The sequence below is a fragment of the Schistocerca serialis genome, chromosome 3 (genome assembly GCF_023864345.2).
Source record: "Schistocerca serialis cubense isolate TAMUIC-IGC-003099 chromosome 3, iqSchSeri2.2, whole genome shotgun sequence".
In the NCBI taxonomy this organism is placed as follows: Eukaryota; Metazoa; Arthropoda; class Insecta; order Orthoptera; family Acrididae; genus Schistocerca; species Schistocerca serialis.
Window position 1 is genome coordinate 836,779,409 of NC_064640.1, and position 19,246 is coordinate 836,798,654.

At 47.3% G+C, this 19,246-nt stretch overlaps 1 protein-coding gene across 1 annotated transcript in view; it reads left to right on the top strand.

Moving 5' to 3' along the window:
- Positions 1–19,246, top strand: part of LOC126470879 (serine-rich adhesin for platelets) — a 479,197-nt gene that overhangs the window by 204,761 nt on the left and 255,190 nt on the right. The window contains exon 3 of the mRNA XM_050098901.1: positions 18,377–18,592. Coding sequence (XP_049954858.1) covers positions 18,377–18,592 — 216 coding nt within the window. The remainder of the gene's footprint in view (positions 1–18,376; positions 18,593–19,246) is intronic.

A 19,246-nucleotide genomic window follows, 5' to 3' on the forward strand; every position in this document is an offset into this window, starting at 1 on the left:
GTAAAGAATTCGCGTTAATATTTTGCAGCCGTGACTTATTAAACTGATAGTTCGGTAATTTTCACATCTGTCAACACCTGCTTTCTTTGAGATTGGAATTATTATATTTGTAGTGTCGGCAAACTTGCCAACACTACGTACACTAATAGAAAGAGGCGGCCAAGATGCACGCGCTAACTCACGCAGGGTGGCGTGAGGTCTGAAACAGGATACGTAATGAATGCTATAAAGAAAAGTACGTAGCTGCTGGAATACTTAACTTTAATTCATCATTTGTATACAGCGTTCTTGATGATACAAGTGAGACTCTCTCTAGATAAATGCAATGTAATGCTAATGGCGCCTTGCTAGGTCGTAGCCATGGACTTAGCTGAAGGCTATTCTAACTAGCTGCTCTGCAAATGAGCGAGTCTTCGTCCGTGTAGTCGCTAGCAAAGTCATCCGTACAAATGGGGCGAGTGCTAGTCCGTATCTCGAGACCTGCCTTGTGGTGGCGCTCGGTCTGCGATCACTGACAGTGGCGACACGCGGGTCCGACATGTACTAATGGACCGCGGCCGATTTAAAACTACCACCGAGCAAGTGTGGTGTCTGGCGGTGACACCACATTCCTCCCCCGCTAATCGGCGAACGGTCGTGTTATAAGGCTTCCGCCCGCTGTGGGGAGGACCCCATGTTGACGTATGCGATGAGGTGGGGAGCCTAACAACAGGCGAGGCTGTGCCACCCGCACCCGGCCATTCGGTCCGAGGGGAGCTAGGAAACGCCTGAAAACCTAGTCCAGGGTGCACGTCAACATGCGGTGTATGCGCCCGTAAAGAGACAGGAGGGGCCGAAGGGTCGACCTCCATTGCGTCGGGGTACCCGACGCGCGAAGACACCATGTGGTCCGGAGCGGGCAAGAGTTCCATGGCGGACAGCTGGTCACGGGAAGCAATCGGCGGCGCGTGACCCAGGGAGGCGCTTGGTGGTTGCAGCGAAGCGTCCACTGCGGGCGGCGCCGGCGGGAGAACAAGCGGCGGCGGCGGCGCGTCGCCATGGGGCAAAATGGAAGGCAGCGTCGGTAACACCTGGGGATGAGGCGAGCCAGTAGATGGGTCCCCAGGGCGCTGACCGGACGGCACCGTCGCTGAAAGCAGACGGGGAGCGGCAGAACCCGTGCGACGACAGAGGCGCAGCTGATTGAGATGCCGACGCACCTCACCAGAGGCCCCAAAACCAAATACATCGCGCGGCCGAGGCAGCGAAGAATGCGCCCTGCGAGCCAACGCCGTGAACCTCGATAGTTGCGATAGAATACAACGTCGCCTGGAGCAAAAGCAGGAGTCTGCCGCTGCACAGGAACCGGATGCGGCGGATGCAGCAAAGACATCAAGGTTCGATGAGGACGACTGTGGAGCAACTCAGCCGGCGAGCGACCATCTCGGGGCTGAGAGCGATACGAAGACGAAAAGAGCAACAACGCGTCCTCCCGAGAATGCGACTCTTTTAACTTCAACATCTGTGACTTGAAAGTCCGGACCAATCGTTCAGTGGCACCGTTTGACTGAGGCGAAAACGGCGCGGATGTCAGATGTTGAATACCATTGGCCTTGCAGAAAGACTGAAATTCTGCAGACATGAATTGTGGGCCATTGTCGGAAACAATAGTCTGCGGAAGACCTTCAATGCAAAAGATAGCAGACAACGCTTGGATGGTGGCAGATGACGTCGTGGAAGACATCCGGACAACAAAAGGAAAATTACTGAAAGAATCGACCACAACCAACCATCGAGCATTCCAGAATGGACCAGCAAAATCGATGTGCAAGCGTTGCCAAGGGGAAGTGGCTTTCGGCCATGCAAAGAATTTTCGCGGCAGCGCGGATTGTTGTTCGGCACACGCCATGCAAGAAGAGCACATATTCGTAATCGCAGCATCGATTCCGAACCAAGTACAGTGCTGACGAGCAAGTTGTTTCGTTCGCACTATACCCCAATGTCCTTGGTGAAGAAGCCGTAAGACAGAGGACTGTAACGAACGTGGGACCACGACTCTGGACTGATCATTATCAGAACGCAACAACAAAACACCACGTCGAACAAAAAGTCCTTGTGAGCAAAAAATCTGCGAACCAACGGATCCTCTATCCGTGACTTCGACAAGGGCCATTGCGTAGCAACAAAATGCAAAACGGTAGCAAGGACAGGGTCAGCAGCTGTGGCTGTAGCTACACGACGAAAATCAATCGGAAACGATTCGACCACGTCATCGGTTTCCGAATCAATGCTCATGCAAGCAAGTTCAGAAGAATCAAAAGCTCTATCCTCAGCAACAGGCAAACGGGACAACGCATCGGCGTTTCCGTGCTTAGCAGTGGACCGATACAAGATATCGTAGCGGTACTGCGAGAGGAAAATAGACCAGCGAACGAATTTCTGCGCTGTACGTGGAGGTACAGGCTTGTTCGGATGAAAAAGCGATGTCAAAGGTTTGTGGTCTGTGATGATGGTAGAGTGGCGACCATACAAGAAATCGTGAAACTTAGTAACACCAAACACTAGAGCCAAAGCTTCTTCTCGATTTGTGAATAATTTCTTTGCGCAGACGAGAGCAGTTTTGACGCAAAGGCAATAGGGCGATCATGCGATTCATCTTTGTGCGCAAGCACAGCACCGATCCCGAAATCCGATGCATCTACCATCAACAAAAGGGGTTTCTGAGGATCGAATGGCGTAAGGCAAGTATTTGAAAGCAACGCCGATTTCAACTGGCGAAAAGCGCGTTCGCATTCCGTCGTCCATACGAACGGAACACCTTTACGGCGTAAGCGATGAAGCGGAGCTGAAATGGAAGAGGCGTGGGGAACAAAGTTATGATAATAGTTAATTTTTCCCAGCACACTCTGTAGCTGCTTCAAATTCTGCGGCGAAGGCAAGTCTTGTATGGCACGGAGGTGCTCTGGACTTGGATGTATGCCTTGGGCATTAATTACATGTCCCAGATATGGTAAGTCACGAGCAAAAAACACACATTTGTCCTTCCGCAAGCGAAGACCATTTTGTCGCAAAACCTGAAATAATGTTCGAAGATTTGCTAAATGTTCATCTGCTGTCTTTCCGGAGATCACAATATCGTCCAGATAGTTTGCTGCAGTAAGAACCGACGCACAAACAGTTTGTAAATATTGCTGAAACAATGCAGGGGCGGATGCACACCCGAATGGCAGTCTTTTGAATCGGTACAAACCCAGATGCGTGTTAACCACCAAGACGCGCTGGGATGCTTCGTCCACCGGTATTTGCAAGTACACATCGGCTAGGTCCAACTTAGAAAAATATGTACCCGGGCACAGTTTGTCAAAAAGATCTTCCGGGCGGAGTAAAGGAAAAGTGGCAATCACTAGTTGTGGATTCACTGTGGCCTTGAAGTCCACACAAAGTCGCAGTTTTCCGGAAGGTTTTGGCAAAATCACTAAGGGTGATGCCCAGAGAGAAGCTTGCACACGTTCAATTACACCTTGGGATTGTAAATCGTTTAACGTTCTTGCGACTTCATCACGCAATGCGTGGGGAACATTGCGTGCTCTGAAAAATTTCGGTTGCGCGTTTACTTTCAGTTCCAAATGTGCTTCATAGTTCTTAGTGCAACCAAGGCCTCGTGCAAAAATGTCTGCAAATTCTTCACATAGACGAGAAACACTGGCGGAAGGCACAGTCTGGTTCACTGATAGGACCTGATTGACTATTGACAAGTTAAACAACTGAAATAAATCTAAACCAAACAAGTTCACTGCAGAAGAAGAACGAAGAACGTAAAACGACACAAGTTTTGTTTGTCCCTTATATGTTGCAAGAAGGCTGCACTGTCCTAACACAGGGATCGTGTGACCTGAATATGTAGTGAGCTGAACATTTGCGGCACGCAACGGAGGAGTGCCCAGTCGGTTGTACGTGTCTTTAGTGATCACAGAAACCACAGCTCCGGTATCGAACTGAAACGGGATCATGTTACCATTAATGTCCAAGTCTACAAAAAGTTTATTGTCCTGCTGACGATAAGAGCGACTGTCTCGTGCAACGTGAACAGACACTGGTACAGAATCACTAGCTAATCGACGTGATTTCCGGCGACGTCGATGCACACTTTTTGTGGGACGAACACAGTCACTGTTAGAAAGAGTGGCACTGGGCAGAGTGGAATTAACTACATGAATGTCCATGGGCGAAGGTTCACGAGCCTGAGTATTCTCGGTTCGATTCCGGCGCGAAGCAAAGGGCCTGGAATCGTTGTGAGTGTTCGATCTGAGCCTTTTCTGGCAAACACTCTGAACATGTCCATTTTTATTACAGAAAAAGCAAACAGCTTGGCGTGACGGGCAATTCTCACGCGAATGTCTAGTAGCACACCGCGGGCATGATTTCACTGCATTTGCGTGCTTGCGCTGGACACGTAGCTGCGCGGACGTGCGCGAGGGCTGTTTACAGTTCCGTGCAGCTCGCCCGGCGGGCCGGTTAATGTGACACACAGCTGGCGAAGTTGCAAATGATTCCTGAGCGAAGTCAAGTGTGTCTTGCCTATCCAATATGTCTATCACTTGTTGAAGGGAGGGATTGACGAGTTTCAAAATTTGCTCCCATATACGAATATCAGAAACGTTCTGTGCAATTGCATCTGAATAAGGGAGTCCACATTCACACTCAAAAGCACAATCCCTTGTAAGGCCGTGCAAAGTTGCAACCCACTCCTGATTAGTTTGACCGGCCGTACGTTTTGTACGAAAGAACGTATACCTTTTTGCAACTACATTAACTGTTTCCTTGAAATAGGCATCTAAAGCAGACAAAATTTCTTCGTAGGACAGAGTTGCTACGTTGCGTCAGGGAAATAATTTCACTATCACTCGGTACGTTTGCACCCCTACACACGACAATAAGTGAGGCTGCCGCTCGTTACCTTGAATTCTGTAGGTGGCGAGATGAAATCCAAATTGGCGTGACCACTCCGTCCATGTTTCCACGTCCGATTGAAAATTACGGAATGGTGGTGCAACTGCGTGTTGTGGCTGCGGTAGCGGTGAAGCGGCGGCTGCCGCATCGTTTTGCATTGCACGTTGACCCTGGACGAGCTGTCCAAGGGCATTCAATAAGGCCTGCGTCTGCTGATTCTGCAAGCGATAAAATTCGGACAGTACATTTGGAGATTGTGGCGAAGCCATGACAAGTAAATTAGGGCAATACGAACGCTAATGCCTCTTTTAAGCCTCGTCGCCAAATATGTGTAGTGTCGGCAGACTTGCCAACACTACGTACACTAATAGAAAGAGGCGGCCAATATGCACGCGCTAACTCACGCAGGGTGGTTCAATGGTTCAAATGGCTCTGAGCACTATGGGACTTAACTGCTGTGGTCATCAGTCCCCTAGAACTTAGAACTAGTTAAACCTAACTAACCTAAGGACATCACAAACATCCATGCCCGAGGCAGGATGCGAACCTGCGACTGTAGCGGTCTTGCGGTTCCAGACTGCAGCGCCTTTAACCGCATGGCCACTTCGGCCGGCTCACACAGGGTGGCGTGAGGTCTGAAACAGGATACGTAATGAATGCTATAAAGAAAAGTACGTAGGTGCTGGAATACTTAACTTTAATCCATCATTTGTATACAGCATTCTTGATGATACAAGTGAGACTCTCTCTAGATAAATGCAATGTAATGCTAATGGCGCCTTGCTAGGTCGTAGCCATGGACTTAGCTGAAGGCTATTCTAACTAGCTGCTCTGCAAATGAGCGAGTCTTCCTCCGTGTAGTCGCTAGCAAAGTCATCTGTACAACTGGGGCGAGTGCTAGTCCTAATCTCGAGACCTGCCTTGTGGTGGCGCTCGGTCTGCGATCACTGACAGTGGCGACACGCGGGTCCGACATGTACTAATGGACCGCGGCCGATTTAAAACTACCACCGAGCAAGTGTGGTGTCTGGCGGTGACACCACAATATTCTTCTTGAAGTCTGAGGGTATTTCGCCTGTCTCATACATATTGCTCACCAGATGGTAGAGTTTTGTCAGGACTGGCTCTCCCAAGGCCGTCAGTAGTTCTAATGGAATGTTGTCTACTCCCGGGGCCTTGTTTCGACTCAGGTCTTTCAGTGCTCTGTCAAACTCTTCACGCAGTATCATATCTCCCATTTCATCTTCATCTACATCCTCTCCATTTCCATAATATTGTCCTCAAGTACATCGACCTTGTATAGACCCTCTATATACTCCTTCCATCTTTCTGCTTTCACTTCTTTGCTTAGAACTTGGTTTCCATCTGAGCTCTTGATATTTATACAAATGGTTCTCTTTTCTCCAAAGAACTCTTTAATTTTCCTGTAGGCAGTATCTATCTTACCCCTAGTGAGATAAGCCTCTACATCCTTACATTTATCCTCTAGCCATCCCTGCTTAGCCATTTTGCTCTTCCTGTCGATCTCATTTTTGAGACGTTTGTATTCCTTTTTGCCTGCTTCATTTGCTGCATTTTTATATTTTCTCCTTTCATCAATGAAATTCAATATTTCTTCTGTTGCCCAAGGATTTCTACTAGCCCTCGTCTTTTTACCTACTTGATCCTCTGCTGCCTTCACTACTTCATGCCTCAAAGCTACCCATTTTTCTTTTACTGTATTTCTTTCCCCCATTCCTGGCATTTGTTCCCTTACGCTCTCCCTGGAACTCTGTACAACCTCTGGTTTAGTCAGTTTATCCAGGTCCCATCTCCTTAAATTCCCACTTTTTTTTTTCAGGAACTTCCCAAATAAATAGGTGTGAGCCATGAGGACAGTCTTTAATTTAGACTTGAAAGTTCGTGGATTACTGTTAACATATTTTAGTTCTCCCCCCCCCCCCCCCAAAAAAAAAGGTGGGAGAACTAAAATATGTTAACAGTAATCCACGAACTTTCAAGTCTAAATTAAAGAATGTCCTCATGGCTCACTCCTATTTATTTGGGAAGTTCCTGAAAAAAATTTAAGCAGTTTCCAGTGTTATATTGTTGATTATTCTAATACATACTCAGTAGCTTGTCGTCTACATAGGATTCGTGTAAACTTTTTTGTATCTATTGTACGATGATAATTACATGTACTGTCTCGTCCCATGTTCATGAAGATTTGTTCCTCAATTTGTTCCTGCGGCACCAGACGTGTAAAAGAATGTAAATAAGAGTACAGGATGGTTCTAAGAGGACTTTACATACAGATTTATTCATATGACATACAGACCTGCTTTTGTGTCATTTTTTATTAAAGTATATCAAGTTTATTACTTTATAATTACACAGGTGGTGTGTAACTTGCAGTCGTTATGTGGCACACATCCCATATGAAGTAGATTCCTTCCCACTCGCTACAGTATATCAGACCTTACTTGTCAATTGGTGCGTAGATTCTTGTTCGAAGCTCTGTTAGACAAGCCGGTAAACATGGATCTCCCACAGGAAAAAATCAAGAGGCGCCAGCTTTGGTGAATGTGGACGCCATGTCTTTAGGTGAAATGCGATTATTGAGGAAATCGACGCCTGTGTGCACAATCTTGCATGAAGTCACTACACATTTGGCCAGCCTCGTCAATGAGCGGAATTAAAATTATCCATCGTATGGTGATTGTTTTCTCTTGGAAAAACGGAGGTTCATAAACTTTGCTTTTGCTCAATGGAGAGAAGACGATAACTTTTGGTATATCGCGCCAATGTTCCAAGGTTTGTCATGGATTTTTACTGCCACAAATCCCATTGTTATGTTTGTTAACTATACCACGTGAGAAATCGTCTCATTATCATTGATTTAGTATATGGCTAGCATCCCATCACACGAGAAAACATTTTCCTTCAGCAACACATATACAGGGTGTTACAAAAAGGTACGGCCAAACTTTCAGGAAACATTCCTCACACACAAATAAAGAAAAGATCTTATGTGGACATGTGTCCGGAAACGCTTGATTTCCATGTTAGAGCTCATTTTAGTTTCGTCAGTATGTACTGCACCTCCTCGATTCACCGCCAGTTGGCCCAATTGAAGGAAGATTATGTTGACTTCGGTGCTTGTGTTGACATGCGACTCATTGCTCTACAGTACTAGCATCAAGCACATCGGTACGTAGCATCAACAGGTTAGTGTTCATCACGAACGTGGTTTTGCAGTCAGTGCATTGTTTCCAAATGCGGAGTTGGCAGATGCCCATTTGATATATGGATTAGCACGGGGCAATAGCCGTGGCGCGGTACGTTTGTATCGAGACAGATTTCCAGAACGAAGGTGTCCCGACAGGAAGACGTTCGAAGCAATTGATCGGCGTCATAGGGAGCACGGAAAATTCCAGCCTATGACTCGCGACTGGGGAAGATCTAGAACGACGAGGACACCTGCAATGGAGAGGCAATTCTTCGTGCAGTTGACGATAACCCTAATGTCAGAGTCAGAGAAGTTGCTACTGTACAAGGTAACGTTGACCACGTCACTGTATGGAGAGTGCTACGGGAGAACCAATTGTTTCCGTACCATGTACAGCGTGTGCAGGCACTATCAGCAGCTGATTGACCTCCACGGGTACACTTCTGCGAATGGTTCATCCAACAATGTGTCAATCCTCATTTCAGTGCAAATGTTCTCTTTACGGATGAGGCTTCATTCCAACGTGATCAAATTGTAAATTTTCACAATCAACATGTGTGGGATGACGAGAATCCGCACGCAATTGTGCAATCACGTCATCAACACAGATTTTCTGTGAACGTTTGGGCAGGCATTGTTGGTGATGTCTTGATTGGGCCCCACGTTCTTCCACCTACGCTCAATGGAGCACGTTATCATGATTTCATACGGGATACTCTACCCGTGCTGCTAGAACATGTGTCTTTACAAGTACGACACAACATGTAGTTCATGCACGATGGAGCTCCTGCACATTTCAGTCGAAGTGTTCGTACGCTTCTCAATAACAGATTCGGTGACCGATGGATTGTTAGAGGCGGATCAATTCCATGGCCTCCACCCTCTCCTGACCTCAACCCTCTTGACTTTCATTTATGGGGGCCTTTGAAAGCTCTTGTCTACGCAACCCCGGTACCAAATGTAGAGACTCTTCGTGCTCGTATTGTGGACGGCTGTGATACAATACGCCATTCTCCAGGGCTGCATCAGCGCATCAGGGATTTCATGCGGAGGGTGGATGCATGTATCCTCGCTAACGGAGGACATTTTGAACATTTCCTGTAACAAAGCGTTTGAAGTCACGCTGGTACGTTCTGTTGCTGTGTGTTTCCATTCCATGATTAATGTGATTTGAAGAGAAGTAATAAAATGAGCTCTAACATGGAAAGTAAGCGTTTCCGGACACATGTCCACATAACATATTTTCTTTCTTTGTGTGTGAGGAATGTATTTACAGAGCAAAAGTATAGTATTTACAGAGCAAAAGAGGTCAAACATACACACACACACACACACACACACACACACACACACACACACACACACACACACACACACACACACATGTCCAGCTGCTGAATATATTTAGTTGATGTCTTCGTTGCAATTAGTAGATCCGTTGGATCGCCAGAAAAGAATCGTTTAGCACGCGATCGTATGGTATGCTGACCAACAGTCTGTCGCTCTTAACCACAGTCACCTCTGGGTGATTTTGTTAATTCGCATTTGTACATTGAGTCAGTACATGTTCCAGTATTTGTCCTTATTCTGTTGAATGTAGACCAAATATTGCGGTGCTTTGCAGAACCTGATGGCCTGGACGAGCTGTAGGACATCTTAAGTTCTTGAAAGCCTGCGACTGTGAAAACAATAGGTTTGTTTATAAATAAATTTTCTGTTACCAGTCATGATTTTCTTTTCGCACGACGCGTTTCGGGAAGAGATTCCCAATTTCAAGTTCGTTTTTTGTGTGTATTAAGCCATTAAGCCAATAGTCCATGGACCATTAGAAAACTTAAAAGTCAACGAAATGAAGCAGACTCTAACACATTGACAACATCAACAGAAATGACTAAATACACACAAAAAACGCACTTGAAAATGGGAATAATTTCCCAAAACGCGTTGTGCGAAAAGTAAATAAAGAAAATCGTGACTGGTAGCAGAAAATTTATTTCTAAACAAACCTACACTCCTGGAAATTGAAATAAGAACACCGTGAATTCATTGTCCCAGGAAGGGGAAACTTTATTGACACATTCCTGGGGTCAGATACATCACATGATCACACTGACAGAACCACAGGCACATAGACACAGGCAACAGAGCATGCACAATGTCGGCACTAGTACAGTGTATATCCACCTTTCGCAGCAATGCAGGCTGCTATTCTCCCATGGAGACGATCGTAGAGATGCTGGATGTAGTCCTGTGGAACGACTTGCCATGCCATTTCCACCTGGCGCCTCAGTTGGACCAGCGTTCGTGCTGGACGTGCAGACCGCGTGAGACGACGCTTCATCCAGTCCCAAACATGCTCAATGGGGGACAGATCCGGAGATCTTGCTGGCCAGGGTAGTTGACTTACACCTTCTAGAGCACGTTGGGTGGCACGGGATACATGCGGACGTGCATTGTCCTGTTGGAACAGCAAGTTCCATTGCCGGTCTAGGAATGGTAGAACGATGGGTTCGATGACGGTTTGGATGTACCGTGCACTATTCAGTGTCCCCTCGACGATCACAAGTGGTGTACGGCCAGTGTAGGAGATCGTTCCCCACACCATGATGCCGGGTGTTGGCCCTGTGTGCCTCGGTCGTATGCAGTCCTGATTGTGGCGCTCACCTGCACGGCGCCAACCACGCATACGACCATCATTGGCACCAAGGCAGAAGCGATTCTCATCGCTGAAGACGACACGTCTCCATTCGTCCCTCCATTCACGCCTGTCGCGACACCACTGGAGGCGGGCTGCACGATGTTGGGGCGTGAGCGGAAGACGGCCTAACGGTGTGCGGGACCGTGGCCCAGCTTCATGGAGACGGTTGCGAATGGTCCTCGCCGTTACCCCAGGAGCAACAGTGTCCCTCATTTGCTCGGAAGTGGCGGTGCGGTCCCCTACGGCACTGCGTAGGATCCTACGGTCTTGGCGTGCATCCGTGCGTCGCTGCGGTCCGGTCCCAGGTCGACGGGCACGTGCACCTTCCGCCGACCACTGGCGACAACATCGATGTACTGTGGAGACCTCATGCCCCACTTGTTGAGCAATTCGGTGGTACGTCCACCCGGCCTCCCGCATGCCCACTATACGCCCTCGCTCAAAGTCTGTCAACTGTACATACGGTTCACGTCCACGCTGTCGCGGCATGCTACCAGTGTTAAAGACTGCGATGGAGCTCCGTACGCCACGGCAAACTGGCTGACACTGACGGCGGCGGTGCACAAATGCTGCGCAGCTAGCGCCATTCGACGGCCAACACCGCGGTTCCTGGTGTGTCCGCTGTGCCGTGCGTGTGATCATTTCTTGTACAGCCCTCTCGCAGTGTCCGGAGCAAGTATGGTGGGTCTGACACACCAGTGTCAATGTGTTCTTTTTTCCATTTGCAGGAGTGTATTATTTCTTAAGTTGCTGAGGGGTAACGTTTTTCTGCCGTATTTCTGTCCATCGGTCTGTTGTTGGTGCTGCGTCGGGCAATAAAACTTTTGCACCGTGTAGAGGTGGATGACGGGAGGGAAGTCTGTTTTTATTGAGTGCAGTAATGTCCTCATGTACAGGGAGATACGGACCACCAGCTATGTTTGTAAACTCCCGCTTGAGAGCAGATCCTCCCCTCAAAAATGGGGGAGCTATATCGCTGAGAATAGGCAGCCAGAATGTTAGTGTTTTTCTGGTTGAGCTGCATGTCGATGTGTCTGATGTGTGAGCTGCTGATCCAGGCTGCAACACAATATTTTACTAACCGTTATATTTCCAATGACACCTTCATCTTTATCCAAAACGATTTAACTTTTTCCACAGAACTCCATATGAGCAATTCTGTCAATGTCTATTAATTTTTTCACTATCGTTAATTTATACGATTTGAGATGCAAATGTCTCCTTAACACATGCCAGTCACGTGTGGGGTGCCCAAGTCGGCAGAAACATGCCGGGTGGATTTTGCAGGACTGTTAGCAAAGCCTTGCTCTGCTATATCGTCAGACACACAAGTCATTAGATCCTCAGAAACCAGTACCAAGAACAACCACCTCGGGCCGCAACAAGGGCCTTGATACGCCTGAGCATTGAGTCAAACAGAGCTTGGATGGCGTGTACAGCTACAGCTGCCCATGCAGCTTCAACACGATACCACAGTTCATCAAGAGTGGTGACTGGCGTATTGTGACGAGCCAGTTGCTCGGCCACCCTGAGCACACGTTTTCAATTGGTGAGACATCTGGAGAATGTGCTGGCCAGGGCAGCAGTCGAACATTTTCTGTATCCAGAAAGGCCCGTAGAGGACCTGCAACATGCAGTCGTGCATTATCCTGCAAAAATGTAGGGTTTCGCAGGGATCGAGTGAAGGGCAGAACCACGGGTCGTAACACATCTGAAATGTAACGTCCACTATTCAAAGTGCCGTCAATGCGAACACGAGGTGACCGAGACGTGTAACCAATGGCACCCCATACCATCACGCCGGGTGATACGCCAGTATGGCGATGACGAATACACGCTTCCAATGTCACTGCGATGTCGCCAAACACCATCATGATGCTGTAAACAGAACCTGGATGCATCCGAAAATATGACATATTGCCATTCGTGCATCCAGGTTCGTCGTTGAGTACACCATCGCAGGCGCTCCTAGTCTGTGATGCAGCGTCAGGGGTAACCGCAGCCACGGTCTCCGAGTTGGTAGTCGATGCTGCTGCAAACATCGTCGAACTGTTCGTGCAGATGGTTGTTGTCTTGCAAACGTCCCCATCTGTTAACTCAGGAATCGAGACGTAGCTGCACGATCCGCTACAGCCATGCGGATAAGATGGCTGTCATCTCGACTGCTAGTGATACGAGGCCGTTGGGATCCAGCACGGCGTTCCGTATTACCCTCCTGAACCAACCGATTCAATATTCTGTTAATAGTCATTGGATCTCCACCAACGCGAGCAGCAATGTCGCGATACGATAAACCGCAATCGCGATAGGCTACAATCCGACCTTTATCAAAGTCGGAAACGTGATGGTACGCATTTCTCCTCCTTACACGAGGCATCACAAAAACGTTTCACCAGGCAACGCCGGTCAACTGCTGTTTGTGTATGAAAAATCGGTTGGAAACGTTCCTCATGTTTGCACGTTGTAGGTGTCGCCACCGGCGCCAACCTTGTGCGAATGCTCTGAAAAGCTAATCATTTGCATTTCACAGCATCTTCTTCCTGTCGGTTAAATTTCGCGTCTGTAGCACGTCATCTTCGTGGTGTAGCAGTTTTAATGGCCAGTAGTGTATTGATTAACGAGTTCCCAGTTTCGTCAAAACAGATAAATCACTTATAAATGGTAGGGCTAGTAGGAGGGCCTATGGCCGGCTTGAGTGACCGAGCGGTTCTGGGCGCTACAGTCTAGAACCGCGTGACCGCTGCGGTTGCAGGTTCGAATCTTGCCTCGGGCATGGATGTGTGTGATGTCCTTAGGTTAGTTAGGTTTAATTCATTCTAAGTTCTAGGCGACTGATGACCTCAGACGTTAAGTCGCATAGTGCTCAGAGCCATTTGAACCATTTGAGGGCCTATGCCTTAATCGATACGAAAATTACGTTTCATAGCTGTCGCAGGCTTTGATTCTTCAAGCCAAAACACACTGCAAGTATGGTCGGTATCAGTGAAGGTGGCCATCTGTGCTAACGCTTGGGGGTGTGATTTGTTACTAGGGTACAAGGTGAGTCGAAAAGTGATCTATGTTTCAACATAATTATGCCAGGACTGTGTGATAGTCATTTGAATAAGTTTTTATAAATTTTCGAAGTCGTAAAGTTTTGTTAGAAGCACTCTGTGTAATCTGCGTAAGGTAAGGTCTGTAACTCAAGTCCGCAGCCGGACTATCGGCCTCACTGCAGGCAGAGCGCGTCCTTTCTATTCGATGCGGCACCAGGAGGGAGAGAGCCCGAGGTCAGGTATGTGGGCGGGCTTTGGCCTGACGGTACTTTGTGTAGACTCTCGTCGCCCCAGCCGCCTTTTACCCCTAGAAAGATCCCCAGAACTCACATGAAAGCAGGCTGAGTTGTCCTGGGGCCGTCCTGTGGGGACTGGAACGAGGAGAAACCCGTAGTTCTATCCGCGATTGAGCCCAGGTCATCCATAGGTGGAGTCTAGTGCTCTGCTCACTTGACTACCAAGGCCACTATCTCCATATTATGCGAGTGTTTAAATTAAGAGACAGTGTTTCAGTATAATTGAGACTGGTCTCAGTTGTACGACTGGATTTGTCACAAACGCCAGCCACACAGAATGTAGCTACTGATAGGAAATAGTGTAGCAAAACCCAAGTTAGATATCTGGCGTTCTCTCCAGGCTTTCGTGCTTTTAATTTTTTTAGATGATTTAGGAGGCAATCTGAGCAATTGCACTACTTACTGATGACTCTAGACTGGCATTTTCACTCTGTAGCGGAGTGTGCGCTGATATGAAACTTCCTGGAAGATTAAAACTGTGTGCCGGACCGAGACTCGAACTCGGGGGCTTTGCCTTTCGCCGGCAAGTGCTCTACCAACTGAGCTACCCAAGCACGACTCACGACCCGTCCTCACAGCCTTAATTCCGCCAGTACCTCGTCTCCTACTTTCCAAACTTCGCCGGAGCTCTTATATGAACCTTGCAGAACTAGCACTCCTGAAAGAAAGGATATTGCGGAGACATGATGGCTTAGCCACAACCTGGAGGATGTTTCCAGAATGAGATTTTCACTCTGCAACGGAGTGTGCGCTGATATGAAACTTCCTGGAAGATTAAAACTGTGTGCCGGTCCGAGACTCGAACTCGGGACCTTTGCCGTTCGCAGGCAAGTGCTCTACCAACTGATCTACCCAAGCACGAATCACGACCCGTCCTCACGACTTTAATTCCGCCAGTACCTCGTCGTGAGTCGTGTTTGGGTAGCTCAGTTGGTAGTGCACTTGCCCGCGAAAGGCAAAGATCCCGAGTTCGAGTCTCGGTCGGGCACACGGTTTTAATCTGCCAGGAAGTTAGTGATGACACTGTTTAACGTCTAGTGTTCTCAGTATAAGATGAAAACGAATCACAACATTATTTAGACGAGATGTTAGATTGGTGACGAATGTGCGAATCGAGCCAGTGCAATAAAATAGTGTGAGGAGCTCCGTGTAAGTGTTGAGGGATGTTTACTCAGTGATGGCGACTTAAATGCTTTGGAATTGTTTTGTCTTTTTTTATATCCATCTTCGCATACATCCACGTGGCGTCATATTTAGGTGTGTGGGGTGACCTACACTGTCTGTACTTCAAATTTAAGAAAAGACTTTAATCTTCCTTACTGTTCGTCTTAAAAATGAAATTCTTCTATAGTAGTGAACACTGGTATAAAAAGACACATCACTTTCAATGTAAGTGATACAAAACTAATTCAGCTTTAATCGTAGAAAACTGTTTACTTTTTTTAATTGGTTGTTTCGGTTACAATAAAGTAGCCCTTCTTCTTACATGTTTCTTTCTGTAGAACGCTAGCACTCGACGGAATTTCCGCAACAACGAAAAGTCAGTGAATATACAGGGTGGTCCATTGATCGTGACCGGGCCACATATCTTACGAAATATGCGTCAAACGAAAAAACTACAAAGAACGAAACTTGTCTAGCTTGAAGGTGGAAACCAGATGGCGCTGTGGTTGGCCCGCTAGGTGGCGCTGCCATAGGTCAAACGCATATCAACTGCTTTTTTTTTTTTAAATAGGAACCCCCATTTTTATTACATAGTCGTGTAGTACGTAAGGAAATATGAATGTTTTAGTTGGACTGCTTTTTTCGCTTTGTGATTGTGTAACTATCCGGCGAAAGGTCGGGACGCTTGGATGATGTCGTCCAGGATACCGAGCAGCATACATAGCACACCCCCGCTGGGCATTTTGATCATAAGAGCCATACATCGACACGATATCGACCTTTTCCGCAATTGGTAAACGGTGCATTTTAACACGGGTAACGGATCACGAAGGAAATACCGTCCGCACTGGCGGAATGTTACGTGTTACCACGTACTTATACGTTTGTGACTATTACAGCGCCATCTATCACAAAGCGAAAAAAGTGCCCCAACTAAAACATTCATATTTCTTTACGTACTACATGAAAATGTAATAAAAAAATGGAGGTTCCTTTTTAAAAAAAACGCAATTGATATCCGTTTGACCTATGGCAGAGCCATCTAGCGGGCCAACCATAGCGCCATCTGGTTTCCCCCTTCAAGCTAGACGAGTTTCGTAGTTTGCAGTTTATTCGTTTGATGCTTATTTCTTGAGATATTTGGCCCGGTCACTATCAATGGACCACCCTGTAAAAAAAACCTGGTGGATGACGTCGGAATCACCCTGATGTTCATGTCTATAAAAAGGCAGCAACGCCAGAAGGTCGTAGCTAATTGCCAGCGATAGGTTAGGATTGATGCTGGAACTTGCAGTTTCTTCTGAACAACACGAGACGTGTTGTACATCACGGAGAGGTTTCAAAATGTTAAAAAAAAATGTTCAAATGTGTGTGAAATCTTATGGGACTTAACTGCTAAGGTCATCAGTCCCTAAGCTTACATACTACTTAACCTAAATTATCCTAAGACAAACACACCCACCCATGCCCGAGGGAGGACTCGAACCTCCTCCGGGACCAGCCGCACAGTCCATGACTGCAGCGCCTGAAATCGCTCGGCTAATCCCGCGCAGCGGAGAGGTTTACGATATAAATTCCTTGAGAGTACGTTCCAGAAGGGGCGAGAAATGTATTACTTCCTTCAAAATATTTATCGCGAAATTGCTGCAACGGGAAAATCTGGGAGATTACAAATTTATGCACCATTTGATGGTAGAACTAGAAAGTGTGTGTGTAGGGAGGGAGGGGGGGGGGGCAATCTGGTGGTACACCATGGAACCAGCGCCTGTATACCCGCACAGTAACATTCTGGACCAACCTGTTGGAGCCACTGTTTCGCAGCGTGCACAAGGGAGTCATCGTCTTCAAACCTTGTTCCACGAAGACAGTCTTTCAGTTTCCCAAAGAGAACATGTAGCCAGGTCAGGACTGTAAGGCGGGTGTTTCAGTGTTCTCTAGCGGAGTTTTGTGATCGCTTCCATGGTTTTTTGACAGACATGTAGCCGTGCATTGTCGTGCAACAGCAAAACATCCTGCTTTGCCCATATGGTCGAACACGACTCAGTCAAGCTTGAAGTTTCTTCAGTGTCGTCACATATGCATCAGAATTTATGATGGTTCCATTTGGCATGATGTCGACAAGCAAGAGTCCTCAGGAATCGAAAAACACCGTAGCCATAACTTTTCCAGCAGAAGGTGTGTTTTCGATTATTTTTTCTTGGGTAAATATGCATGATGCCACTCCATTGATTGCCTCTTCGTCTGTGGTGAAAAATGATGGAGCCATGTTTCATCACCTGTCACAATTCTTCCAAGAAATTCATCTCCACCATTCTCGTACTGTTCCAAAAGTTCGCTGCATACCGTTTTCCTTGTTTCTTTGTGAGCCACTGTCAACAACCTGGGAACCCACCTGGCACAAACCTTTTTTAACGCCAACACTTTCAGTATTCTACAAACACTTCCTTCCCCTATCCCAACATAGCGTGACAATTCGTTCACTGTGATGCGTCTGTCAGCAGTCACCAATTCGTTAACTCTCTGCACATTGTCTGGAGTGTGTGCAGTACGAGGCCTGCAGCTGCGAGGACAATCCTCAATATTGCCGTGCCCGCTTTCATCACGTAACCTGCTTGCCCACCGACTAACTGTGCTGCGATCGACAGCAGCATCTCCATACACCTTTTTCAACCTCTTGTGGATGTTTCTCACTGTCTCGTTGTCACCGCACAGGAATTCTATGACAGCACGTTGCTTCTGACGAACGTCAAGTGTAGCAGCCATCTCGAAGACATGATGTGACGGCGCCACTCACGGGAACAGGTTGAACTAAGTTTGAAAACAAGCGCGAAGGATGTATCTACACACTGTAAAACTTTCACACATGCAGAATGAAAACTGTATTTTTACAAAAATAGTGTGCATTTCTTTTGGAGTGACCCTCGTAATTTTAAACATGAGGAGCCGTCTGATGATGAATCTGTTGATTAGAAACCGGTAACGAGCTGCTTAGCTTTGTTAAGAGCGCCTGTTGGCTGTTTATGAATAATGTCACAACATGTTGCAGCCAAGAAGAGTACGGCTGAGCGGACGCCGGCTGCAAGCGGCGGGAAGCGCGTGGTGTGCTACTACACAAACTGGTCGGTGTACCGGCCCGGCACCGCCAAGTTCACCCCGCAGAATATCAACCCCTACCTCTGCACGCACCTCATCTACGCCTTCGGAGGCCTTTCCAGGGAGAACGGCCTGAGGCCCTTTGACAAGTACCAGGACATCGAGCAAGGTACGTCACATTTCTGCTCTTCACCTCTGCCAAAAACTCCGTGCACCCATCTATAGTGGTGGGTTTGTTACTGCTCACAAATATAACTTGCCTTCACGCCCACATTTAAAGAGTCAGGGATGTGCGAGGCGTATTTTTTAAGTAAGTACCGTTTTGCCACACCGCGGCCGCAGCGCTGCGGTCGGCATTCTGCGCATGCGCACAGGGTACCTACATCTGTTGTCTACGCACTGACGCCATTACAGTCTGATTCTTCCTTGTTTAGGTTGTGTACTGAGTGTTTAAGATGCCTCCAATAATCGTGAGTCCCGCCGACTGTGAAGTGCGGGCTGTTATAAGATTTCTTAGTGCTAAAGGCCTAAAAGTGATCGATATTCATCGTGAGATCCTTGCAGTTTACGGAGAAAACATTACGAGTGATGGAATGGTAAGAAAGTGGGTGAGAGCATTTAAAGATGGCCGCGCAAATGTGCACGATGAACTACAGAGTGGGCTTCCTTCGGTTGTTAATGAGAGTTTGGTGCAGGAAGTGGACAGTAAGGTGGGAGAAAACAGACAGTTTACGATTTCCTCCGTGCGGAAGGACTTTCCTAATGTTTCTCATAGTGTTTTGTATGGCATTGTGACCGAGCACTTGAATTACTGAAAATTGTG